Source organism: Natator depressus, chromosome 5 (assembly GCF_965152275.1).
Source record: "Natator depressus isolate rNatDep1 chromosome 5, rNatDep2.hap1, whole genome shotgun sequence".
NCBI lineage: Eukaryota > Metazoa > Chordata > Testudines > Cheloniidae > Natator > Natator depressus.
Window position 1 is genome coordinate 81,708,359 of NC_134238.1, and position 27,164 is coordinate 81,735,522.

The window sequence follows — 27,164 nt, forward strand, 5'->3', positions numbered from 1 at the left end:
GTGGAAGTGTTGAGAATGAAGTTCCAAGTCCTCTGGCACCACACTCTACTTGAAGACTAGAATCATAACTCTGTAGTGCATTCAGCTGCAAATTTAAAAACTGGAAAGCATCAAAGGACCTGGAACTTGGAAAAGATGAAGGCAAAGTTAGCCCATTAGCTGGATACGAATTGGAACATCCACCTTCTTTCAGCAAGGGAAGTCTTGCGGGTTGTTTTGAGAGGCTCCCCAAAAGTAATATTGTTGCAGGCGTAGTTGGGGATTCCTTCCCCTTTGTGATCACATCGGGGACTGCCTGAGGGTGAATCATCATGGCCAGTGTTAAAATGCTTGCTCGGGCAATAAGTGATGGGAATAGGTTCAAGACTCTGGCCCATGTTTGTTGCTGTTGCCCTTCCTGATGCCAGGGATGTTTTAAGGCAATTAGATTGCTGCCTGGTTAGTTGTGCTGAAGTGTACGTGAGGATTCTATTTCATTCATCTCCCATTTCTGGTGGCATGTTTGGAGGCAGTATTGAGAAGCTCCTGCTGTATTTTATTGAAGCTCAGTATAAACTGATGTTTCAGATTTAGGAGAGTGTGGTTACATTTTTTAAAAACTAAGTCTCTTTTACAACATGTGTGTATAGACTGCTGTGTGCATATAAATATACCCAGACATAAGTATCTCTACACATGTGTATGTAGTGGACAGAACTTCCAACTCACTTCAGCTAGCGCCAGCAAGTCCCTATTTGGTTCGCTAATATGAAAGACGGCTTCTTAACCAAACGGGCTTTGATATACAGATTTATCTAAGGTTAACTGGCTGCTTGTGTTTGTTTTTCAGTTGGGGGTGACATTTATTTGGTTGAATAGGAAGGGTTTCATGTTCTAAGTACTGACACACATCCTGTCACGGAGCTGTCATTTTTCATCATGTCAGTTGACCTCTCTGCTAATATTTCCTGTGTTAATTTTCAGGAGAGGCTCAGCAAGTGGAAATAGATTTTTTTTTTATGGTGCTATTCTCTGTAGATTCTTATAAGTACTTAGGGCTGGATTTTAAAACTTATTTGAGCATCTAGTGAGATTTTCAAAGATGCATAGGTACCTAACTCCTACTGAAATCAATAGGAGTTAGGTGACTAGGTGTTTCTGAAAATTCCCCTGGTGCCTGTCTGCCTCTTTAGCCACCTAAATAACTTTTAAAATCTGGCCCATATCCTATTAACAGCCAGTGTGATTTAAATATCACCTTTTTAAACAACACTTTAAAAAAAATTTTAAATGTGATTATTTTTCAGTAGGTAGCATTCTAATGTTAATTTCCATCTCCCTATTTTTCCATGTTTTTCATGTTTTTCTCCTCCATGAGTATTCTGTATTATTTCTTGTCCCTACCCTTCATTGTCACTGTGAAATTCACATTGAAAGCTTGTTTAATGGTATAAACCTTCACAGTGCCAGCTGTTTGATTCAAGTGAGCAGCTTTCGTGTTAAAATCATGCCCTTCTGAGAATTGTCATAAAACTTGCTTACAGTAAGGAAAGAGCATGTGTTGGAGGTCTTGCAAACTCTAGTTTAGATTGCCAGTGATATTGCACAAATCATAACCTTAAACTTGTCACTTCACTTTGCTGCATTTCTGTAGCTCATTCATCGCTATTGCTCTTAGGTCACTACACAAAGATTGGTTTCAGAGTAACAGCCGTGTTAGTCTGTATTCGCAAAAAGAAAAAGAGTACTTGTGGCACCTTAGAGACTAACCAATTTATTTGAGCATAAGCTTTCATGAGCTACAGCTCACTTCATCGGATGAATACTGTGGAAAGTGTAGAAGATCTTTTTATACACACAAAGCATGAAAAAATACCTCCTCCCACCCCACTCTCCTGCTGGTAATAGCTTATCTAAAGTGATCACTCTCCTTACAATGTGTATGATAATCAAGTTGGGCCATTTCCAGCACAAATCCAGGATTTCTCACCGCCCCCCCCCCCACACACACACACAAACCCACTCTCCTGCTGGTAATAGCTTATCTAAAGTGACCACTCTCCTTACAATGTGTATGATAATCAAGGTGGGCCATTTCCAGCACAAATCCAGGGTTTAACAAGAGCGTCTGAGGGGGGGATAGGAAAAAACAAGGGGAAATAGGTTACATTGCATAATGCTTAGCCACTCCTAGTCTCTATTCAAGCCTAAGTTAATTGTATCCAATTTGCAAATGAATTCCAATTCAACAGTTTCTCGCTGGAGTCTGGATTTGAAGTTTTTTTGTTGTAATACAGCAACTTTCATGTCTGTAATCGCGTGACCACATCCACCAGTGTGATATATGCCATCATGTGCCAGCAATGCCCCTCTGCCATGTACATTGGTCAAACTGGACAGTCTCTACGTAAAAGAATAAATGGACACAAATCAGATGTCAAGAATTATAACATTCATAAACCAGTCGGAGAATACGTCAATCTCTCTGGTCACGCGATTACAGACATGAAAGTTGCTGTATTACAACAAAAAAAACTTCAAATCCAGACTCCAGCAAGAAACTGTTGAATTGGAATTCATTTGCAAATTGGATACAATTAACTTAGGCTTGAATAGAGACTGGGAGTGGCTAAGTCATTATGCAAGGTAACCTATTTCCCCTTGTTTTTTCCTACCCCCCCCCCCCCAGACGTTCTTGTTAAACCCTGGATTAGTGCTGGAAATGGCCCACCTTGATTATCATACACATTGTAAGGAGAGTGATCACTTTAGATAAGCTATTACCAGCAGGAGAGTGGGGTGGGAGGAGGTATTTTTTCATGCTTTCTGTGTATAAAAAGATCTTCTACACTTTCCACAGTATGCATCCGATGAAGTGAGCTGTAGCTCACAAAAGCTTATGCTCAAATAAATTGGTTAGTCTCTAAGGTGCCACAAGTACTCCTTTACTTTTTACACAAAGATTATATGAATTATTGTCTGAATGTACTGAAGAATGGTATGCTTAATGCTGTAGAAACCCAAGATCTTGTTTTTGTAATGAGAAAACTGGGTTGGGTTTGGTTTGGTTTGGTTTCATTTTTTAAACAATCCTTTATCTGGTATTTGCTAAAAGGAGGGGGAAATGAACTCCTGGGGGGGAAAAATAATTAAAAGTTGCTGGAAAAAATTATGATAAAGCTTCAAAATTATAAGATCTAGAAGATTATGCTTACGTGCCTCTAGGAAAATACAGTGGTTTCTAGCTTTACCAAGTATGATTCACTATTTATTGCACATTTTAAATAGAGCCTGTTTAAGCCTTTAGAAAAGAACAAGATCCCTTTGCTGTTTGACCTAGACACAGTTTCTCAAAAGACCTATTGTTTTCAGGAGTCAACTGACCTCATCTGGCAAATTTTCCTGTTTATTTAGACAACATAGCCTGAAGTTGCCAGTTCTGTCATATGATCAGTAATGCCATCATAACATAATGGAACATTGTGCCAACAGTTCAGAAACTGAGAACTTCAAAAAATTCCAGAAGGTGGTGATGTGCTGAATTGGCTAAAAAAAGGAACTTTTGGGAGGCATCAACAGTATGCAGTCAGTGTGAGGTTTTAACTTACTAAGGGTATGTCTACACTGGCAGAGTTACAGCGCCGGGAGTTACCGTGCCGGTCAGAGAGCGTTGAAGGGAAACTGCTGTTCTGTGTTCACACAGTCAGCTGCCTGCACAATAGCATGTTCACATTTGCAGTAATTGCAGCAGCAATATTTGGAGCGGTGCACTCTGGGCAGCTATCCCACAGAGCACTTTTTTCTCTTCTGCTGCTAAGACTTGTGGAAGGTGGTGGGGGTCTGAGGGCATCCTGGGTCCTGTCCCAATGCCCCGTGATGCATTGCTTCGCATCCCAGCAATCCCTGTGCTTCCGTCCACATTTGGCACCATCTTTCAACAGTTTGTTAAATTTAATTATATCACACTGGAATTATCAATGTAAATTATTTTGTTGTCCATGGTGATAAGCCCATTTTATTATAATATGGATTTAATCTAACCAAAACCTATTTTTCATTCAACTGGGCTCCTGAGCCTGCAACACCAGTGTGTATTGCTGATTCAAAAAAAGCAATGCCGGCAATGTAACTCTGACCCACTTACTAAATTCCACATGCTGTGGGAATGACCAAGTTTAACATACTTTTGGAAAAATATTATTAGTCAGATCCAGCTGATTCTGGATATCGTGCTTCCTACAAGCCATATGCCATTTATTTTTAAGGGATTTATTAATGTTGTTTTCATAGAATTAACGTGGTTCAAGGAACTACTACTAGAAGATTCCTTTGTGGTGACAAAGACTAATCCTTCTACAGTGGAAATAATTATCTACATCTCAGATTAGGTGCTGGAATATGGGATTACTGGCTGTGGTTTTTTAAAACTCGTATGAGAATACACAAATTTGATAGATTTAATATACATTATCTGCTTTTTTTTAATGAGTAAAATAAAATATAGTGCCTCAATCTAGTTCACCATAGAACTTTCCTGTATATATGTCTGTGTTGGCCTCCTCAAGTGTGATCAGAAACTAACAAAATATTTAAACAGAAAGGCCAAAATATCATTCTTTTTGGCAAACTATTGTACAATAATGTGGAGATGTTGACAAGTGTGGACCAGGACACCTAGTCTACAAATAACTATATAAAGGTGTGAAAACTGATGACCAAGTCATTAATTAATTAAAACAACATAAATTTGGTCTTTTGCATGTGCACCACATCACATCGATTTGTGTTAGAAATATGAAATGTCTGTTGACTGCTTGCTGAAGCCCTGGCATGCTGGATCAGGTGAGATCCCACTACTGAAGTCTCTTTGTATTCAGCAGAGTACACTGTTACTCCTTTCCAGCCTAGCCTGATATATTCCAAAAGTTCTTGAGGGTAATCAGAGTATGGAAAATTGTTTGCATATCAAATCTATGTATCAAAATCATAGTGGTCCTTGAAACAGACCCAGTCAGTTGCCTGTATGTCCTCTGTGTGGTCAAAGACACATTTTAAATATTTAGGAATTCATATTACTTACTGTTATGTCTTTGTTTTCTCTAATTTACCTCCCTTTTCTTCAGAAAACAGTGACCCAATGAAACTGTCCCCTCTGTTATTTGGCTGAAGAGAATGGAAGTAATTAAGGTGCTTACCCCCATTTTATTTATCTTGCTACTGTGTTTCCCAACTAACTACCTAACAGTTGAGGAAAGACATGATCATCCACTTTATTTGGAAATTCAACAAGATTCAAAGAAGGATTGAACATTTATATGAATAACAAAAATATCCAGTTATTCCCTTTCATTATCATTTATATCAAAATGTACCACTAACTATATTAAGTCTCATGCTTCAGGGCTTAAAACAGTCTTTAACTATTAGGAATTAGGAGATTTCTTGCCCTTTTCTCTGAAGTATCTGGTGCTAGCCACTATCGGAGACTGAATACCAAAGTAGGCAGACTGTGGGTTGGACCCAGTAAGGCAATTTGCTTGTCACCGTGAAAGATGGAGATCTTAGGTTAAAATGGTCTGCTCCTTGTGTCACAAGAGATTGGATGGTTTGGACTCCCTAACTGTAAGTCATCTTACTGGCCACCATGCTTTCTGTAGCATTTATTTATTTACAAACATTGTTCATAAAGCCATGCCCACTGGGTCCATAAAGAGCACAATCCTAAAGTGCCCCACGCGGAGAAGACGTTAGTGCATATTCTTAAATGTAACACAAAGCAAGTAATCAAATGTTTATATGCCAACATTGCTGTCAGATTCTCTAAAAGTAAAGTGGGAAAGGGGTTAATGTCTTTGTTTTATTCAACTAAGTAAGATAGTTCAATCTCCTATTTCCAAAACTCAACATATTATTATAGTTTTAAAGATGTCTGGTGTAGACAAATGGATCTGTTTGGACTTATGATGGTGAGTTTTGATCTCTTGAGTTTATAATTTTACTACAGTGGAAAGCAAATTAAATTTGGGCCCAGACATTGGTTAAAAAATGGTGATGTGATCAAATTCTCTTTGTTTATTTACTGAAGGGAATTATTTTCCTTTTTAATACTGAAAATGTTATACATGCTGTGTGTGTGTTAATTTAGTTTTCATATATTTGTTGTGATTTCAAGTTAAATTGTTTGTGAGAAGTTAAACAATGTTCATAAGATTTAGAAGGCAAAGAGAACATTTAGTTAGGGGAAGGATGTTGTAGACTCCTGCATTAGACTCCTGCATCTCCATTTTTGGACTAGCATATTTCACTTCTGTGGCTATATGATGAAGAAGCAGGTGACAGGAAAGAAACATTTATCACTTTTCCAGCTTTATGAGAAAATTCAATAAAGATCCATTGTTTTAGAAAATAGCAAACATTTACTTATGACAATATCTTGTCGTACTCCTTGAATTTCTTATTTTTGGCTTCTGCTACAGATGACTCATGCATGCTTTTACCACCTATTCCTGATCTGTGACTGGCACCATCATTATGCCTTCTTTTAAAGCACTACTCCCAGCACACAAATAAAGAGATGTATGCTTCTCCAGCTCATATTATCATAGTTTTCTGTGTTGAGGGGGCTGATCTTGTGAAGTGCTAAGCAACGCCTAGGCTCTGTCTAGCCTCTAGTCTAAGGTATAAAGGTGTGTTGTTAGAAGGTGTTAGCTCAGGCGGTCTAACACATACTTCCTAAAAGTCTCGTATAGATAAGGTCATGCATGCTTTAACGCATGCTAAACTGATTAAGTTAAATCCAGGGTGAGCCTAGGCTTTAATTCAGAGAAATAGTTCTCAGAGTCAGGATTCTATCTGTGTGTCCCAAAACAAGCAATCTGTAGACAGTTTGCTAGGGGTCAACAGTCACCAAGAGGAGAATAACTCAGAAAAGGATTCTGGATGACTTTTTCTGTTATTGATTGAACAATGTTTTCCACTGTTCAATTACTTTTAAAATATATTTTGGAAATTGAATGTTTCATGAATTTTGGATTAAATTTTCCTTTATGAGAGTGATTTGTCTCTTTGGGTGATAGACTCTTACATTTGGGTTTGTGCCTGCTTTTAATTCAAACTCTTTTGGATTAAATTTGGTGCAATTATTATTGTTAAATTAGTTTAGAACCTTTTGCTTAGTATCCTGAGTCAATTGCAGACTTCCCTTCTCAAAGTGGTGAATAAGCTGACCATCTGCATGAGAAGAGATGCCTGACATTCCTATTGAAATATTGCATTTTGTTTGTTTTTTCACTTTTCACATAGCCTTTTTTGCTGCGTAAGCAGTCACTGCTCTGTCTGCTGGATATTTCTTGGCTCTTGATGCTCTAAGTATTCAGGCTACTACTGGTATGGTGGTATGGTTTTTGTATTGTGTGGGGGCAGGAGAGGAATTCTTTAAGCATTAGACCTTTTCCTCACAATTATTTTGTGGAAGACTTTAGAATAAAATTACCAGACTGGTGAGAACTCTTCTGATTTGTCCAGTTCTTCTCAGGAGGCCTGTGGCATTTCTGTAGTCCTCCACTAAAGGAGAAAATTCAGAAATCCTATCTGAGTGGATAGGATGAACTTTCAGAATATGTTCTTTCAAGTTTTAAATCTTTTTTTTTGAGAGCATAGAATCCTGGCAACCATATCCTAATATTAAAATATTATCTGAAACTGATTAAACAGCTTACCTCTTACATACTGTGTAGTAGTAATCCAATGATAAAAACTGATTCAGGAACAACAGTTGCCAATTCTCCAGCTAAGTGAGTTTGCTTTGAATTAATTTACTTTACTGCCTGAGCATAAACATCCTGCTCATGAGAGAAGGTGGAAAAGTGACCTGTGTTTGACTGAATACTTTGTCTTTCCCAACCGTCTGAACTATGTGGGCTATGAAATGGCATGTTTATTCCTGCAGAGATTGTAACTTTTGAGCTGGTGGTCCAAAGCCTTTCTGGAGGTTAAGGGATAGTCTGAAGACTGAAAAGTTCAAAATTTTAATTCCTTTCAACTGTTAGCTCTTATGTCAGGCCTACCAGCTTTAATAATATCCCATGAAAAAACTATCAGCTTAAAAGCTGATCAACATCTTTATTTTTCTAGATTTTTCTGTATTTAAAGTCTATGACATTATTTGAGTGGGAGAGGTGATTTTTTTGGGAGGAAGAGAGGTGTTTGAAACTGAACTGTAAAATATACGTGGCAATGTACCAAGGCAATTTTACATTAATTTAAGGATTGCAGAAATTTGGTTTGCTTTTGTTTTTCACCTGCACTTCACCCCATTTCTTTTTGCCATCAAAGTGGAAGAATCCTGCTGAATCCTCAATCTGCCTACCTGCACTGTCTTCCTGACATGCTATCACGACCACCATAGCACTAGTGGCTGGGTAGTTGATGTTACTACTGGTGCCTGTTCCTGCTGCTTATCTTGATGTGGTTCTTATATGGCCCCTCTCACCATAGTATCTGAGTATCTAACAGTCTTTAATGTATTTATCCTCATAACATCCCTATGAGGTAGGAAAGTGCTGTTATTCCCATTTTACAGATCAGGAACTGAGGCACAGAGAGCTAAGTGACTTGCCCAAGATCACACAAAGTCTGTGTCAGTGCAAGGAATTAAACCTGGGTTTCCTGAGTGCTCTAACTACTAGACTGCCTGCTGATACTGATAGAGGACCTGCTATACAGAAGCCGAAGTGTTCCTCCTCTTGCTATCATGAGTGGGAGGTGACACGCAACCTGAAGCGTGGGGAGAGAAGGAAAAGGCTGAAGTGAAAGGGCGTGGAAGGAGTTGTGTAACCTATGGAAAGGGGCAGAAAGATTCACAAAAACAAGATGAACAGAAAAAAGTAAGTGGATGGAGACGTGTATGAAACTTAGATTGAAGCTGTGGTGCTTCTGATTGGACTGATAGCTGGAGAAACTCAAATAATCTCTTCCCCACCCCCCCACCCCGATACAACCTGAGAAAAGTCAGGAGAGATCACTTTACTTCCTAGCCTGACAGAAATGAAATCGAACAACTGCCTTGCTCTAGGACCCTACAGTAACGATTATTTTGGTAAAGAAACAGTTTTCAAGTTCCCAAGGAGCTGTAAACTACTAAGTATTTTCTTTAAAATTATGAGAGATACCTTGACTGCTTGCTGTTTAATTTCAATAAATGATGTGGATACATACTATATTTAGACCTTTTAATCTCACTTCTGGGTCTAAAGTGTTAGAAATGTGCAGGATTTTAAAATCATCTTGTTATGACATCCAAACGTTGGTCTCATCCTGAATCCTGATTTCGTACTTTAAAAGGAACAGACAGTACTGTGTGTGGGTGTGAAGTGTGTTGTTCACAGCTTCAAAATGGGAAAGGCTTCAACTGTTGCCCTGGCAACTATGGCAACTAGCCTGTGACATGGCATCTGTGTAATTCTACTGTATGTGCAGAGGAATTGCAAAAATTCTGAAACGGGCCTCAGAATTACTGGTTCTGACTCTTTCCCCGGATCCTTTTTTTAAAGAAGGAATTTACAGTATTCTTTCCTTTCTCGGGTCGAAGGTTACTTGGTGTGTTGTCACTCCTTTGTAAAAGGAAGTGAAGAGGCCTTGGGGAAGGCTGGAAAGAGGAAGAGGTTAAAAAAACGAATACTTTTCAGGTTAAAGGAAGTCTTTAGTGTTTTTTAAAAAAAGATTCAGTAATTTTAGCCACAAAAATATGGAAAGTTATTACCACTCTTTAAATTATTCAGGACAAAGCAGCAAATACATTTTTTAGATTTTGTGAAAGATGGATAGCATCGAACTGCTGTTCGTCTACCATGGAATAAAGAATGGGATTTAGCTGCAGCAGTGAGACACTGGGATTTAGAACACCCGAATGCTGTTCCTGGCACTACCATAGACTCTCTCTGTGCCCTTGAACAAGTCATTTAACCCATTTGTGCCTTGTCTTTCCCATCTATAAAATGAATACTTACAGCACTTCCCTGAAGGCTTTATTAATGTAGCTACAGTGCTGTCAGAAACTCTGAGTGGCACTATATGCATATATTATTTTTTTATTTATATTTGATTGTTGTGAATCCCCTACATGAGAAGATCCCATTACTAGAATGATAATTTAATTTACCTTTCAATTCAGGTACTATTAATTATTTTACTGATGGTGTATAATAAAGATTGGGGTATAGATAAGGGCCAGCTGGAGGCTGTGCTGGTGGTTGGGACGGTTTGGGAGTTTTGGGGGTTTTTTAAAAGATTTTTTTACTTATTTTGTTTGTTTTTAATGTGTGTCGTGCCCACAGTGCTAAATAGGCACAAATGATAAACTGAAGCAAGTGGCTAAGTTGAAGCAGTTCCTTTGATCTGAAAGAAAAACGTTTGCTTTGTTTTTCTTTCATAGATTAAACATAACTAAATAGACTATCAGTGAGAAATATGTATGTACTGTATACATACTATGCATAGAATGTTTTTAAATCCAACATAAAGTTTAAAGTCCCAGCAAAGAGAACTCTTGTGTTCAGTTGTGAAGGTTTTTCAGCCTTTATAAGGCACTCATTCAAAACCTCATAGTCCATAGTTACTTTAATTTTCAATTACGTATCCCTAAGGACAGGAGATATTTCATTGCCTCGTTTCCAGCTTGGTGCATCTCTTCTGCCCCCTTTGTCCATAATGAACAATAGTAACATTGCTACAATGGGACATAGGCACATGCTTAACTACTTATCTGAGTTGGGGCCTTTGACAAAAGCTAGTGTAGACAACATGGTAATTCAGCCTTATGTAACTAAGTTCCTGTCTGCACTTGTGTTAAGAACAGTGTTTCTTGATGCTTTTTAGAGTCTTGACTTACAGCCACTTCAGGGAAGGCCAGCTGGGGCTCGCTATGTATGGCTTTGTTGTTGAGAAAATGGGACTGGGACTCAGGAGATCAATTGTCCTGTTCTTTGCTGTGTTGTGGACTATGCCACCTTGGCAAATCACTTAGGGGTTGGGGGGGAGATGATTAACCCTTAGTTTCCAGGTTTGAATCACATAAATGCACAGCATCTGATTCTGGTCTACTTTCACTAGCGGTTGGGTACACCAGTGTAACTGTTTTGACTCATGGTGTATCCTGGAGTCAGGCCTGTTATGGCTGATGCTTGCACTATCACTTTTCTCCTCAAAAAGGGAGGTGTTCTGGTACTGATTACTATGAAATATTACAGCTGTGCAGAGGACAGAGGCTCCATTTTTGCAAAGGATTTTGAAATTTTGACATTGTTCAGAATCAGAATGAAAACCAACATTTTTCAATTTTCTGCAAAGGAAAAATCTAAAATTTTTATATGTATACATGTATTTTACACACACACTCACACGTTTTGGGTTGAATGAAATATTTGGTTTTGACAAAAATGAAACATTTCATTTCAATTTTGACTTTTATTTTAATATATAACCCAAAATAAAATTTCAAAACAAAGTCATTTTAAACTAAAACATCTAAACATTTTTTTCTGAAAATGTCATAATGGGATAAGGTTGAAACGCTTTTCAAATTTTCCTCCAAAATGAAATTGCAGTGAAATCAGCCCAATTTTTGAAGCATGTCCATTTTGACAGAACCAGATATTCCAACAGAGCACGAGTCTTTTAAAGTTTCTCTGACCAGCTCTAAAAGTCAGGTGTATTTGACAGACAAGAAATTAGTCTAGTAGTTGAAACCTTGGAGTATATGCACAATTCTGTCACGGCGGGAGATAGGAGAAATGTTCTAAACTCTGAACTATTTAATTATAGTAACTTTAATCAATGTTAAGCATAAAAACATTATTCTGAAATTCTCTTCTCTCAGTCGATCACAGACTCTTTACCTATTTATATCATGAGTAACTTAGAATTTAATACTGAACAGACTATTTCCTACATGAGCCTATTGCTCTTCTCTGGGATTCAAGCACTAGTTCAGTGTACTACTACAGAGTAGGTTTTAAACAGTTTATTTTTATAAAATATATTTTACATTAATTCTTCTTTGAGTGTTCGCTTTTGTCCATTCTATGCTAGGTGTGTGCACGCCGTGTGCACAGTTGCCAAAGATTTTTCCCTCAGTGGTATCCGTTGGGCTGGCTCTAGCGCCCTCTGGAGTCACACACACGTGCTGGTATAAAGGTTGCCACTGGCCCCACCCCCTCTTAGTTCCTTCTTACCACCCATGACGGTTGCTGGACAACCCCTCTTGCTGTAGCAAGGCTTCTTTCTCAGTCATTTGGACTTTGTCTGTTCATATTTTGTATAGTTATTGTGGTTAGTATATATAGTTTTTAGAGTTAGTCTATATAGTAGTGTTCGTAGTTGTCCCTGTTTTTGAGGGACTTTTCACGCCAGGGGTGGGCATGTCCCGTGCAGCAAGCCGATGGCAGTTAGTGACCTGTAAACTAGCTCTCTAAAGTGTCTGGGGGGATTCTCACGTTAAAGAGAAGTGCCAGATCTGTAGTGACTTCAAACTCCCTGCAAGAAAAGATAGAGACTTTCGGCTGAAGGCCATTCTTCTGGAGATGGCCCTCAGACCAACCTTGGAGCCGATGGTGATATACCATTCTTGACTTTTCAGATCCATTCCTCCTCTTGTTTTTGGACCACCTGTCGCCCTCCAGCCCAGTGTGTCCATATATAACATCAGACCATTGGGTATTGAGTACAGTTAGTCAGTTGTGCCCTCCAATTTTCATCCACCCCTCCATCGATTTAGTTGGGATTGGTCCTGCTCTGGGCAGGGGGTTGGACTAGATGGCCTCCAGAGGTCCCTTCCAACTCCGTTATTCTATGATTCTATGATCCTATGCCCCACTCCTGTCACTCCTCAGGGACCTTTCGAATGAGCAGCTTCTCATCCAGGAGGTGCAAGCCCTCTTATGTGTGGGGGCCATAGAGGGGGTTCCTCGAGACTTGAGAGGGAAGGGGTTTTACTCCTGATATTTCCTAATCCTGAAGACCAAGGGGGGGGGTCTATGGCCCATCCTGGACATGCATTGCCACAACAAATATCTAAAAAAAAAAAAATTGAGGTTCCACATAGTCTCCCAAGCCTCCATCATTCCCCCCTGGATCCAGGAGACTGATAGACCACCCTTAACTTAAAGGACGATTATTTCCACATCACTGTTTTCTGTGGTCACAGAAGATTTCTCAGATTTGTAGTTGGTCAACATCACTACCAATTCAATGCTCTCCCTTTCGACCTATCAGCAGCCCCACAGGTCTTCACGAAGCATATGGCAGTGGTAGCAGCCTTCCTCGGGTGTCGAGGCGTGCAAGTCTACCCGTACCTCGACTACTGGCTGATCAAAGGTCGGTCCCAGGTTCAGGTGCAGGACAGCATCGGTACAGTATGGGCCACCTTCCAGGCACTTGGTCTGTTGATAAATGAGCAGAAGTCAACCCTGGTCCTGGTTCAGAGAATAGAGTTCATCAGGGCAGCACTCGACTCAACCCAGGCCAAAGCCTCCCTACGGGAAGCCCGAAGCAAGCTATGTCAGATGTGATTTCCAAGGTCACAATCCAAATAATGACAACTGCTCGGGTCTACCTCAAATTGTTGGGACACATGGTGGCAGATGTCGCTGGCATCGGCCTACTCCTCAAGCAGACACAACTGGACTCAATACTCTCAATTCTGCCTCCGGTCCTTGCTTTGCTGACCTGGTGGAAAGACCCAGGATTTGTAATCGGAGAAGTACCCTTTGCTGCCTCTCAGCCGTCGATAACACTAGTCTTGTATGTGGGGATATGTCAGACCTTGGGTAGGAGCCCACCTGGGCAACCTTAGGACTCAGGGCCTCTGGTTCCAGGAAGAACACTCCCTGCATATAAAAATCAGGGAACTCAGAGAAGTATGCTTGGCTTGCCAGGTGTTCCTTCCCCAGGTCTCAGGCAAAGTGATGCAGGTCATGATGGACAATACTGCATCAATGTTTTACATCAACAAGCAGGGAGGGGCTCAATTTTCAGCCCAGTGCCAGGAGGCCCTTTGGCTGTGGGACTTCTGTATGGATCACAGCATACACATTGAGGCATCACATCTTTTGGGAGCCTGAAATACACTGGCAGATCACCTCGGCAGATCCTTTTCCTCTCACCACAAGTGATCTCTTCACCCAGAGGTCATCAATGTCATCTTCCAGAGGCAGGGGCCTCTCCAGGTGGATTAGTTCACCACCAGACAGAACAGGAAATGCCATCAGTTCGGCTTGCTGCACGGGCACAGCATGAGCTCCCTCTTTTATGCCTTCCTCCTCTCATGGACAGGAGACCTGTACGCCTTCTCAGCAATAACGCTTGGTTCACAAGGTCCTCCTAAAAATCAAATGGGACAAGGTAAAAGGTATCCTGGTAGCACCAGGATAGACACACCAGTATTCATTTGGTACGCTTCTGGGCCTATGAGTGGCAACTCCACTCGCATTCCCACACCGCCTAGACTTGATTTCACAAGACTATGGCCAGTTGCTTCACCCAAAACTCACTTCTCTGCACTTGACTGCATTGATGCTGCGTGGCTGAACCCTGAAGAACAGGCCTGCTTGTTCAGGTTCGACAGGTCTTGCTAGGTAGTAGGAAGCCTTCCACCAGGGCTGTCTGCCTGGTGGAAGTGGAAACATTTCACTTGTTGGAGTCTCTCTCCATTCTGATGCTTCGTCAGCAGCATTCCTCATGCAGGTACCAGTCCAGGACATCTGGAGAGCCACAACCTCGTCATTGGTTCATACCTTCGCTTCTCACTAGGCCATCACCCAACAGGCCTGTGACGATGCCAGTTTCGGGAAAGCAGTGTTGCAGTCGGCGCGTCTATGTACTCCAAGCCCACTTCTGGGGGGTACTGCTTGTGAGTCACCTAGCATGGAATGGACATGAGCGAGCACTCGAAGAAAAAACGGTTACTAATTAATATGCAAACTAGATACCATTAATTGGGTTTGAATAGAGACTGAGAGTGGCTGGGTCATTACGCATTGTGATATGGCATGGCCAGAGGGCAGCAGGAGAGTGTTAGAAGGGAGCTTTATTCCCTGTAGAGGGAAGAAAGTTTGCTATAAATTAATTAAAGCACCTGAAGCCAGTCACATGATAAAAACTCCCTGCTTCAATCAGACAAGAGGAGGAGTTGAAGCAGAGTGGATTGGTGCTGGAGCAGAGAGCAGTTTGGAGGGAAGCAGAGGAGAGTTTGGAGAATTGCTATGGTGGGCTAAGAAGACCAAGACCCTAGGTAAAGAGACACCGGGTTTGTGCAGAGGGAGGGCAGGAAGCCCCACAAGCTGGAGGGCAGGAGAGGGAAGTAGCCCAGGGGAAGGAACCACTAGTTCTAGTGATTTACCACTGTCCCTCGGGCCCCTGGGCTGGGACACGGAGTAGAGGGAGGGCCCAGGTCCCTCCCTCTCCACTCCCCTCCTCTAGGACACTAGTGGGGCAGTTAATACCCCAGTTCAGGGGCAAGAAACGGTGCCCTGAACCACCCCCCCAGAAGAGAAAGCGCGAGACCCATCATGGTAGTGCCGGCAATTTGCCACAACATATTGAATCTATTTCCCCATGTTAAGTATCCTCACACCTTCTTGTCAACTGTCTAAATGGGCCATCTTGATTATCTCTACAAAGTTTTTCTCCTGCTGATAATAGCTCATCGTATTTAATTAGCCTCTTACTCCAGCTTTTCATGTTCTCTGTATGTATGTATATATATCTTCTTACTATATGTTCTATTCTATGCATCCAGTGAAGTGGGCTGTAGCCCACGAAAGCTTATGCTCAAATAAATTTGTTAGTCTCTAAGATGCCACAAGTACTCCTGTTCTTTTGTAACTGGTGTTCTTCGAGATGTGTTGCTCAAGTCCATTCCATGACCCACCCTCCTACCTCTCTGTCGGAGTTACCAGCAAGAAGGAACTGAGGGGGTGTGGGGCCGGTGGCACCCTTTATACAGGCGCATATGTGCATGACTCTAGAGGGCGCTAAATCTGGTCCTATGGATACCACTGAGGGAAAAAATTCCGGCAACTGTGTACACGGCGCACACACACCTAGCATGGACTGGACATAAGCAACACATTTCAAAGAACAACACTTATGAAAGGTTAGCAACCATTTTTTCTTTCCATATTTATATTAAACAAAATGGATCTAGGCAGCAAAAATCCTCTTTCCCTTGAAAGCCCTGAGAAGCTACAGTGAAAATAAAATAAAATGCTTATTTTAGTTGGTGGTCTATTACTTGTCAAATTTGTTTGCTGTAGGGACCCTAGTAACAGTTTGGGGTGCAGAGTAGATCATTTTTATTATTCCATTTGTACGTGGCTGGTTTTACAGTATTGCTTTTTTCTTCCTTTGGTGGTTTAGTATTTGTGTTAAAAGACGTAGCAGACTTCTTCAGTTACTCTTCAGGTGGGAGAAGAAGGTGCATATTTGTCGTGGATTTGATTTAATTCCAGAAATATCTTGCTCTTATTGGGCATATCCTGTGATGTATTCTCACAGCTGTGGCTTTGATTCACAGTGACTTTTAGCTAAAATTGTATTTTGACAGGAGTGATTCCCACTGGTAAGACATGTAAACTTCCCACCCAAAACTCTAAATGATCCTAGCATCTATGACAGACCAGGAAGGGAGAGATACCCATCCTTTAAACTGTGACAGATCAAGCCTTGATAGACAGGGAAGCTTTGACTGAGGTCAGGTAACTTTTTAATGGCAATTGTGTTGTACTTATTCAATTTCAGTTCAGTGGTTAGCTTAAACTGGACTGTTCAGTGTGAAACCCATGGTCACTCTCATCTTTTAATACAGGAGAGTGGCCTGGAGCAACGACTGGTGGCAGCATATGATGCCGCATTCAATCTAACCAGCTCCTGTGTTAGAGATAAGGGCAGCTGCAGTCTGTTCCATTTTATGCATTTAAATGCAGACTTTGGTCTTGTGGAAGACTGCCAAAGCAGCCTTTACCAGGGTAAATTGTGGCTGCCTTTGATTCATCATTTACCTATTATTACATTAACAAAAATTGAGGCAGCAAGTCTACGCAAGAAAGGGGAAACTGAGGTCAAAATTGTTATGCTGTCCCATGCTGTGAGGGATGGTAAAATACATTATAAAGGGTGTGCGGAGCATGTAATCTGACATCCACTGCCATGGTATTAAGGCATAGTATTATAACTAAGCTGCATGAAAGCAGTTTGAATACACAGAGACCTTTGGGAACATACGTTTATACTGTGTAAATCCATGAAGAGATACCTTAGAAATGCTCCTATCAGAGCACTCTCACAAAATGTGTTCTTAGTGCTATGACTTCATATTGAAAATAGTCTAGGATTTCTGTGCATTTATATGTTTTGTATGGACATGAAAGATGGTGATTAATGGTTGATTAAACCAAGAGCATCTGATGCGTCACAACTGTAAACTAATATGGGACAATTGATGTGCAACTCCAAATGTCAAAGATGGTTAGAACTTTTTCTGTGTAAAGAATTAAGTATGTTGTTTTTGTTTAGTAGGCATTAGATTATAGTAAAGTTACTGATGTGTAGTTGGTTGCATATAGAAAGTTGTCTAATTCTAGGAATATTCTTATCGAGCTGTCTTCTAAACACAATACTTGATCACATGCCCTTTGGTTGACGCCAAGGTATTGTGGATGACACTGTGTTTAGCTTAACCAAAAAATTGGGCTGTGGTCTTCTTATGCTAAAAATACATTTAACACTCTGTGGGGGCAGTTCACTTTTAACTATAAACCAAATTTTATATTTAATCCAAGTATTCTTTGCTTTTTAAGTAAGTGGCAATCACAAAACTTTTTTATCCACTTTTCAGAAAAGGCGACGGCGGATCGACCGAAGTATGATTGGAGAGCCAACAAACTTTGTTCACACAGCTCATGTAGGATCAGGAGACTTATTCAGTGGAATGAATTCGGTAAGTGTATATGAATGAAGAAAACCCTGTATCATCTTAGACTGCATCCATACAAATACTAGAACAAAGACTGGAGAAATTATAGTTAGAAAACTGATTCACCCCTGTGTTACATCTATTTTACTATTGATTTCAGTGGAGTTACCTCATTGTAAAACTGGAGAATAACACAGTGCTTAAAATATTCTAAATCAAAATGTAAAATTAGTAAACGTTAATGTTCTGTTTACTGATATTATTATCTTGCAATTTTGGGTGCCATATAAATTATAAGGTAGTCACTGAGTAAGCCTCTTTTTCTTTCCTAATAGAAATGTGCCATTTGTGTATTCCCATAAGCTTGTATTGCAAAATAGGCTAGGAAGAACTAGAAAAAGACTACCCTTAAGACCAACAGACAATGCATATATGAAAAAGGGATAAAAATGTTTCCATAGTATTTCACACTTTTGGTATTTCTCTTCATTAGTTTATTGATCTTTTATGCAAATGTTATCAGTCTTGTTGTTTTGTTAAGAATTCACATTTTTCCACCTGAAGCTATAATCCTATTTGTGACATTAGTTATTCTCACAGCAAACTGTTGTGATGTCACAAGCAGAGACTTGCAGCTTCCTATGGAGGAAAAGCATAACAACAATGAATATATGTACTACCAAGAGACCAAGTGCTTGTTCTCATGCACACAACCTTGAAAACAAAGATGGAGAAATGTGTTAAGAATTATTATATAAAGGCAGACTTCTATACAGAATATTTTTTCAGTGTTTTCTATGAAATGTTAACCAGTCTTTAAGATGTGATTCACCTCATTAAAGTTTTAATGCAAGGCAAGGGATGTGTACTGATAGGAAGATACCTTTATGTCCTTTGAAATTTGATATATTTATATGCCTCTAATGGTACACTTGAAAGGAAAGAGATTTGATTGGGAACAGTGAGTTTTAGTGAATGGGGAGGAAGGACTCTAGGGAAGAAGTATAAGAATTTAAGGCATGTGGGAATCTTTGAGCAGAGCTATGGAAATCAATCACTTTCTGTTGTTAGGTAAGCAAAAGATGACATTTGTAGCTTCCTAGAAAGGAAGCAGCTTGTTTGCCTTCCCAGCTGTAGTAGAGGCACTTCGTATTACTTGATAGCAGCTAGGGGGAGGGCAAAAGGAGATGGTTCGACATTGCAAACAAAATACCAAGGCTTCTTGAAACAATGTATTGGCTAGGGCACAATTTACTAAAACAGTTGTACACATACCATTATTAATGGATGTATAGCTTGATAAATATATAATTAGCTTTTACTGCATTTTAATGCAGTGTTTTTAGTTTCATTAAAAACAGTTTATCTGCCTGCTCATTAGAAACATAAATTTTCTCTTTAATTTCAATTTATAGTTCTTTTGAAGGATTAAGAACCTTTGAATCAGTATTTAGTTGTTCCCTCTCCTTTGAGACGCTTTTCTTTTCCCACAGCCACCAACCAGAAGGTTATGGTGACATAGGACTCCTTTTTCTTCCTGCCACTTTCAGCCCTCATCCCTCTTTCTTATAGACTTCAGACTTGTAGACTTTAAGGCCAGAATGTACCATCAGGATCATCTATTCTGACCTCCTGCACATCACATGCCACAGAAGTTCACCCATCGACTCTGGCTGAGTTACTGAAATCCTAAATCTTGATTTAAAGACTTCAAGTTACAAAGAATCCACTATTTACTGTAGTTTAGACCAGCAAGTGGCCCATGCCCTGTGCTGCAGAGGAAGGTGAAAACTTCCCAGGGTCTCTACCAATCTGACCTGGGGGGAAATTCCTGCCTGACCCCAAATATGGTGATCAATTGGACCCTGAACATTTGGGCCAGTCCCACCAGCCAGATGCCTGGGAAAAATTTTCTGCAGTAGGTCAGAGCCCTCCCGATCTAGTGTCCCATCACTGGCCATTGGAGACATTTGGTTATAGTAGTTGCAGATGGGCCATATGCCCTTGTAGGCAATCTCATCATTATCATCCCCTCCATAAATTTATCAAGCCCAGTCGTAAAACAACTTAGGTTTTTTGCCCCCACTGCTCCCCTTGGAAGGCTGTTCCAGAACTTTATTCTTCTAATGATTAGAAACCTTCATCCAATTTCAAGCCTAAACTTATTGATGGCCAGTTTATACCCTTTTGGTTTTTTGCCAACATTGGCTCTTAACTTAAATAACTCCTCTCCCTCGCTGGTGTTTATCCCTCTGATGTATTTATAGAGAGCAATCATATCTCCCCCTCAGCCTTCATTTTTGTTAGGCTAAACAAGCCAGGCTCCTTAAGTCTCCTCTTGCTGTATAGGTTCTCCATTTCTCTGTTCATCCTAGTAGTCCTTCTCTGAACCTGTTCCTGCTTTGAATTCATCTATTTTAAACATGGGAGTTCACACAGTTCTCCAGGTGAGGAAAGACTACAAAGACCCTTTCTCTATTTCTTCATTTTTAAACTACATATGATACAGCTCATCTTTCCCTCCAGATGGTCATTATTTACCATCCCTGAACCTGCTTCTGCCTTCGTCTTGAACACTGACTGGTTGGCCTTCTTTCTATCCCCCCAGTCTCCTTCCTTTATTTTTAGTAAAATCACACATGTGACCAATATGATTCATCTCCCTCTTCTCTCCTCTGGTCCCCACATCAGGATGGACTCACCCACTCAGCTTTGGTCCTATTTTTTTCCTCTCTGGCCTTCGAGAAACACTGATTTCTCCATTCTTGATTCACCTATTTATATCATTTGGCATTGCCCATTCTTCTCTCTTGCTCAGCCGCTCACTCCTTCTGTATTCAGTTCCCTAGCCTCTGACTTCTTTCTCCTCCCAGCCCTCTTCTTCTTCTTACCCATCCTCCACAGTGTACATTACAAGGTCACAACCATATATCCACCCTATCTGCCTCACTTAATACTCTGCCCATTGCACCAACTATTCATCTAACTTCCCTGCTCTTGCCTTTGCTGTTGCTTTTGTTCTGCTGAACAACTTTGAAGGAATTCCTATAACCTCATCATATAAGTTCCTTTCTTCATTCTGCTGTGCCCCATGCCTGCCCAGCAATATTTATCCATTCCTATGTTCCCAGTACCTGGCAACTCTTTGTCACTTTAGGGCACTGCCCAGGGTACTGCCCCACAGTTTGAACTACTTGGATGTGAATGACAGTACACAACAAAGTACTGTGCTGTAACTCCCTTGTGTGGATGCTGCAGGCATGAACTTGTAGTATAGTAGTGCAAATTAGGGACTATTGAGTTCACACCATTCACACCCCCACAGTATGAACTGTGGGTCTAATTGTCTTTCTCTTCCTTCTCTGCATAGGATCTAGCTGTTTTCTCAAAGACAAAATTGACAGATTTAGTTGGTGCTCTCCATCCCTGCTCCTTTATCATTCCACATTACCTCCTTCCTCTTTTGACTCTGTCCTCTACCTCTGTGTCCCCTGTGAGGCCTCCCAGGTTTTCTTTGCTTCACCATCTACTGGTATTTCTTAGTACTTGAATCGCTTTATGAATCCCTTATTTCTTCTATGTGTAGTTCAAACTGTCTTCTCTTGCACTGAGCTTACACAGCTCTGGTCTCATCTACAGCTCAGGCCATGTTTCCCCCAATCCCTCTTTTGCACCCGAAGTTCTGCTGACTGCTTTCCCTTGTCCCTCTGTCTGTTACTCCCACTTGTCACTCCCTGCCTTTTTACCTAATGACCACCCTATTCGAGGGTGCCAAACACTGTCCCACATCTACAAATTTCTCCTGAAAACTCATTTTGCTGAATAGTCTTCCACTGTTATCTTCCATTTCAGTGCCATCTGCCCTGCTCCCTTATATGAAGAAAAATAAATAGAAATTACTAAAATACACCTGCAATACAACAGCTCATGTAATCTCTATTTGCTGTAACCTTCACCCTCTTTTTTCTCTTTCCTCTCCCCTCCTCTGCGCCCCCCCCCTTGCCTGTTTTATCCCTTTGCGTGTTATGTCTCAGTTAGATAGTAAGTTTCTCAGGAGAGGAACCTTGTCTTACATGTACAGCATCATAGAGCCGCATAGTGCCTTTAAGAAATATGGCCTTAATTGCACTTCACTGCACTCATTCGAACATTTTTTGTTAGACTCAGAAGGATGATACTTCCAAATGAGTATTACCAGTGCAACATTTTCATAGACCTGATTTTCAGTCAGTGTTCTTGACATTTGCATATCGCTTACATAGATTTTCATACAGGATGTCCCATTGTAGAGTTATGGTGGTAAGCCTTAAAACTTGCTGATTTTTGCCTTCCATGAATAAATATGGTTACTTCAGCATCTGTACTGATACCCTAACAACTTCCCAACACTTGCTAACTGCAACACCTATGCCAGAGACACCCAACTATTGAGACAGTTTATTTTATTAACAACAGCACCTGGCAAGACTTCAGAGGTGGCCACTGTTGAAAGTTTACTCTTTGTTTGTTCAGCGGTGTGACTTGTTATTTGTATGCTGTTTTAAAATAAAGCAACGTATCAAAGTATTACAAGGCCACCAGGTGAGCATGCTGCCAGGGATATGCATAGGAAGACCTATACTGAAGACCTATGTTTGGTGGAATAATCTATTTCCAGGCTAGTTAAGGCACGGTTCATCAGAAATGAAAGAAGTATGCCATCCTTTTAAGTCTTTTGTAGTCACTCCTGCCCATACACTGAAAGTTTCTGAAGTGGGTGAACCACCTGCAATCCCTTTGCTCCTAGGCTGAAGAGAAGATGCTGTGGTGAAGAGTACTGTTTGGTGAAATGTGAAATTGAACAATTTATTTCCTTGGGTTGACTTGCAAAACAGCCATCATGTTTTCTTCAGATGTTAATTTTGGTCCTGTTCACTGGCCTGGTATCAGAACTATGCTGTCTAAAATGTTGTTTAAACATGGTTGTTGCCAGCTGAGTTTTAGCACAGGATCACTTCACGCTGATTATGGGAACTGTCTACACATAGGAGAGAACCATGTTAAATGGGGTTTTCAGCTATGGGTGTCTACATTATAAAACATTTGTCTGTGTGAACCCAAAAAAAAAAAAAAAAAAAAAAACCACTATTGCCCTGTCTTAGCTTAGGGGTTGATTCACTAACATAGTTTTAACGTGTTTTTTTTACTGACGTTTTTGAGTTGTCTGTGGGAGGATATATCTGAAATGATCGTAAGTATCACACTTTGGGACAGGGCCTTATAGCTCTGAGCCCCATTTCAAAAGATGGAGACTGAAAGAAGTCTGTCTGTGTAATATATATGTGTGTGTATGTGGTGTACATAAAGAGCTTTTTCCAACCATTCTTAACGTTGAAATGATCTGCCCTAAGGCAGTCATAGAGATGTGATTATTTTGATTTATACTGCATGAGCACATGAGAATTGTGGTCTCCCTAGCTTTTTATGGATATAGGCTATGAAGCCTTTTTTAATTCACGTATTTATTTGTGTCAGCCTAAAAAGTACCTTCAAATAAATCCTTGCCAGAGAAGTTGATATGTTGAAGCGTCACTTAAATAAATCCTCTGTTTATCGAAGGAATAGGATCAGCTGAAGGAAAAATAAATCTGTGCTCCATACTACGTCACCAGAAAAAAATCCTTCCAAAGGGTCTCTAGTAGTTTAGGAATCCCTAGGCAATGAACTGTTGGATAGGCTTATGAAACTATATCTATGGAATCTATACTACAGGGCAACTATTCTATATAAAAACATCATCTTTTTTTTTTAACAGTACAGTATTGTTAACTTCATTCTTGCACAGCAAAGAATCCCTGCCTAATTCTAATCTGAAGCCAAATTTTTATCTTGATATACTGAAGCACTTGGATTAGAATTTGATTAGTTTTCTTGAGACTAATCAAGACTGGTTGATGAAAGACTGAATCAGCCAGTTTCCTTATGGACCAAGAAAAAAAAAATCGATGAATACCCGTTCTTCCTTCATCTCTCCTGCTTGCCTAAGTGCAAGATGTGAAAATTCCAGCAAACCTACTTCTAGAAATGTCCTCAAACAAACATAATGCTGCTGTAACAGGGAGAGGGCACTTTAAAAAGCACCAGTTCACGTTTGATCTGCCTTATCATTTGCTATCACCATTCCTTTTCTGTTTCTATAGGTGAGTTCAATTCAGAACCAAATGCAGTCCAAGGGAGGCTATGGAGGTAGCATGTCTGCAAATGTTCAGATGCAACTTGTAGATACAAAAGCAGGATAACCTTGGGAAAACATTCCCAGTGAGTATTACAGTCCTTCCAATGTTGTGTTACACAGTCTAGTATAGCCTTTTTATCACTGATAGAGAATGCTAAAGGAGAACATCCTACAATGTAACCTAAACAATTCTCTATAAATAAATCTACCCTTATGATGCATTATTTTAAGCATGTATCTGGGTAGTGGGCTCCATACAAGGAAAATATTTATATAACCACATACTTTGTATTATATGCTGAACGATATGTTTAATAATTCAGTATGGATTATAAAAATGTTTGTTTAAACTGAATTTACACCCATCTATCAAGATGTTACTGTAGGGAGTTGGGGTTCTTTGTATGTTGGATGTCTTAGCAGGAGATGCAGGTTGCATACTAAATTTCAGTACAACTCTGAGTTGTATAATTAAATAGCACATTTAAGAGGAATGTTGCAGGAGTGCTGCATACTTAAATAAACATAATATGAAGGCTATTAAACAGATTAATGTTATATAGTGTTTAGAAAGCTGTCATGATCATATTTTCAAAAGTCTTGCTTTTGTTTAACTTTCATTTTCTCTTTGTTTCACAGGTTCTTGTGAATTTCTGTATCTTCTTTCCTGTGTTCCCTCTTTTTGCCCTGGTGACTGCTTTCTGTGCTCATGACAAGAGAGAAGTGATGGCTCATTGTTCACCCCTTGTGATTATTCCAGTGAAAGTTGCTGTTCTGCTCTGATGATGTCATTTGTCAGATTGGTCCTACCGTGCCTTTCAGTGGCATGCACACATTTGGCCTCTGTCAAAACCATGGACATATAGCTGTTTAGGGTTTGGGGAGTTTCTGTTTGTTTGTTTTGTCTGTCATTTTCCTTTTTTTACATTTTTCAATATTAAGCAAATTAATGCTCCAGTTTTAGCTTGGTCATCTCTTTCTTTTCTTCCTGAAAGTGCTAATGCACAGCATTCTTCTTTTGCTGGGCCTCTTAATTTCCCCCTCCCCTGCTGTAATTTAGAAGGGAGTGAGTTTCTATTAATGTTTTTAATCTGTCATTGTTTATATATGTTTTTGAAAGGTCTGGGACCTGCAAGCACAATGATCATTTCATACATTTGAAAATCAGCAGAGTAGATGACCGCATGCTTTGTGAAGTTGCTTTGTATGGTGGCCTGTTTGGTGCCAGAAAAAAAATGTTTGTCGCTGCGGACTGATGATACTGTTGCTGATTAAAAGATTAGCTGTGGCACTGGCTCATGGCAGGCTCTGAAGAAGGACTTGTAACTTAGCTGCTTCAGAGTCATGTCTTAAGTTGTCAACGAACTGGTCTTGAAATAATAAAGAGTGAGCTTGCATTCATAAGGCATTTTATTGTAAATGTTTAGTATATTTATTTTGAAAGAGCTGACCTCAAGATTGTAAACCAGTGTAGTACCGTATCTAAGTGTTGTGGTAGACCTTTTTGTCTGTTTAAAAAAGCATCATCATGTTTGGCTGCTTTCTTTTTCATTTTCCTTTTTAAATTTTGCTTAATTTTTAGGCTATATGGTCATTTCCAGTAGCAGCATGTCAAACTGCCTGCAATATTAGCTGAAGTTTAGTTGACCTCTCTAAGTAGTTGGCAGTTTCTGTGTACTAAATATTTAGGGGCCATGTAAGTTGCTAAGAGCAACATACTGATCTGGCAGAACAGATGCCAGGGAAAACAACATACAGGGTGACTTTTTACTATCTCAGTAAGAAGCCTTTTGCTCAGGTTCCAAAGCATGTTCCTCTTTCACATGTTGTGAAAATTGTATTTTAATATTGCACTGTTCTCAGATTTTTCTGTAAATGGTCCTTTCCTTTTTTTCCTTCCTTGTTGTTGATATGAAACAGAAGTCAACAGTTTGACTCCTAACTGACTTCAAAAAATTTATGTTAAAAATCATCCTCAACTACATTCAACATTTTAACTAGCAAACTGGGCATAACTGAGCCTAATCAGATGAAAGCTAAAATATATATACATAAAAACATAAATGTGATACACTTAACAATTATAGTTCTCTCCTTTCTAGCCTCTCTCCTAATTTCCATTTCCATTTTATGTTGAAACAGACCCCAGATTGGTATAAACACATACACATCTGCTTTTTTTCCTGGTACTAAACAAAAAGTCATATTCACACAGATATACTGGACATTGAGGCCATTGACTCTCTTCAGGAGTAGTAAAGTTGTACTCCAATGGTAGACGTTAATTATCTGGTTGGATAGCTCTGGTAAACTTGGATAGTCTTCACCAATGCAGGTACTGATTCATAATGACACAGGATTGAGATACGTTCAGTTGTCTAGTGTGCATAAATACACAACAACACGGTGATTTGGGGTCAGCATTTCAAATGCTTCTTTATCAATGGGCCTTTAAATACTCTAGGGTTACAAAATGATTTTCACTTTTTGTCATCACTCTGTGAATTAATTTTAGTGAGCAGGTTTACCTTGCACTTGTCAAATGTCTTCAGCTCAGTAGCCAGAAAAAAAATTGACATATTTTTATAACAAACATACTTTTTTTGTACATTGTGTTCATTCTTGAATAAAGTCAGTTCAGTGTTGACTTGTAGATATTAAAAGGAAAGTATTGACTTTGATTCAATAAATGTTTTCTTTCAGTTGCTGGTTTACCTTTTTCTTTTTCAGAAATAATATAACAGTAATACTTACATTAGAAAAACACTTGTGTGCTGTAGACAATTTCATGGTTAGACTATCTGAGTATCAACCCTTTTACTATAACAGAGAAGGCTAGTACTGTTCAGGTTTAATATTTCTGATTTCTCATGCCATGTCACCTTTTTTTGCTAAATGGAGTTTTGACCCTTATTTTATAATGAATTTTATTCCAGTAATAGGTCTGCTTGGGATCTGCTGAAAACTCTGGGTGCAAAAGTGGTTTTGCCGTTCCAGACACTG

At 39.8% G+C, this 27,164-nt stretch overlaps 1 protein-coding gene across 1 annotated transcript in view; it reads left to right on the forward strand.

Annotated features, from left to right (window-relative positions):
- The window catches only part of CDC42SE2 (CDC42 small effector 2), a 120,294-nt gene extending 93,431 nt beyond the window's left edge, over nucleotides 1–26,863 (forward strand). The window contains exons 3-5 of the mRNA XM_074953082.1: nucleotides 17,870–17,971; nucleotides 24,127–24,244; nucleotides 24,801–26,863. Of these exons, the coding sequence (XP_074809183.1) occupies nucleotides 17,870–17,971; nucleotides 24,127–24,225 (201 nt within the window). The 3' untranslated portion in view covers nucleotides 24,226–24,244; nucleotides 24,801–26,863. The remainder of the gene's footprint in view (nucleotides 1–17,869; nucleotides 17,972–24,126; nucleotides 24,245–24,800) is intronic.
- The last annotated feature ends 301 nt before the right edge of the window (nucleotides 26,864–27,164 follow it).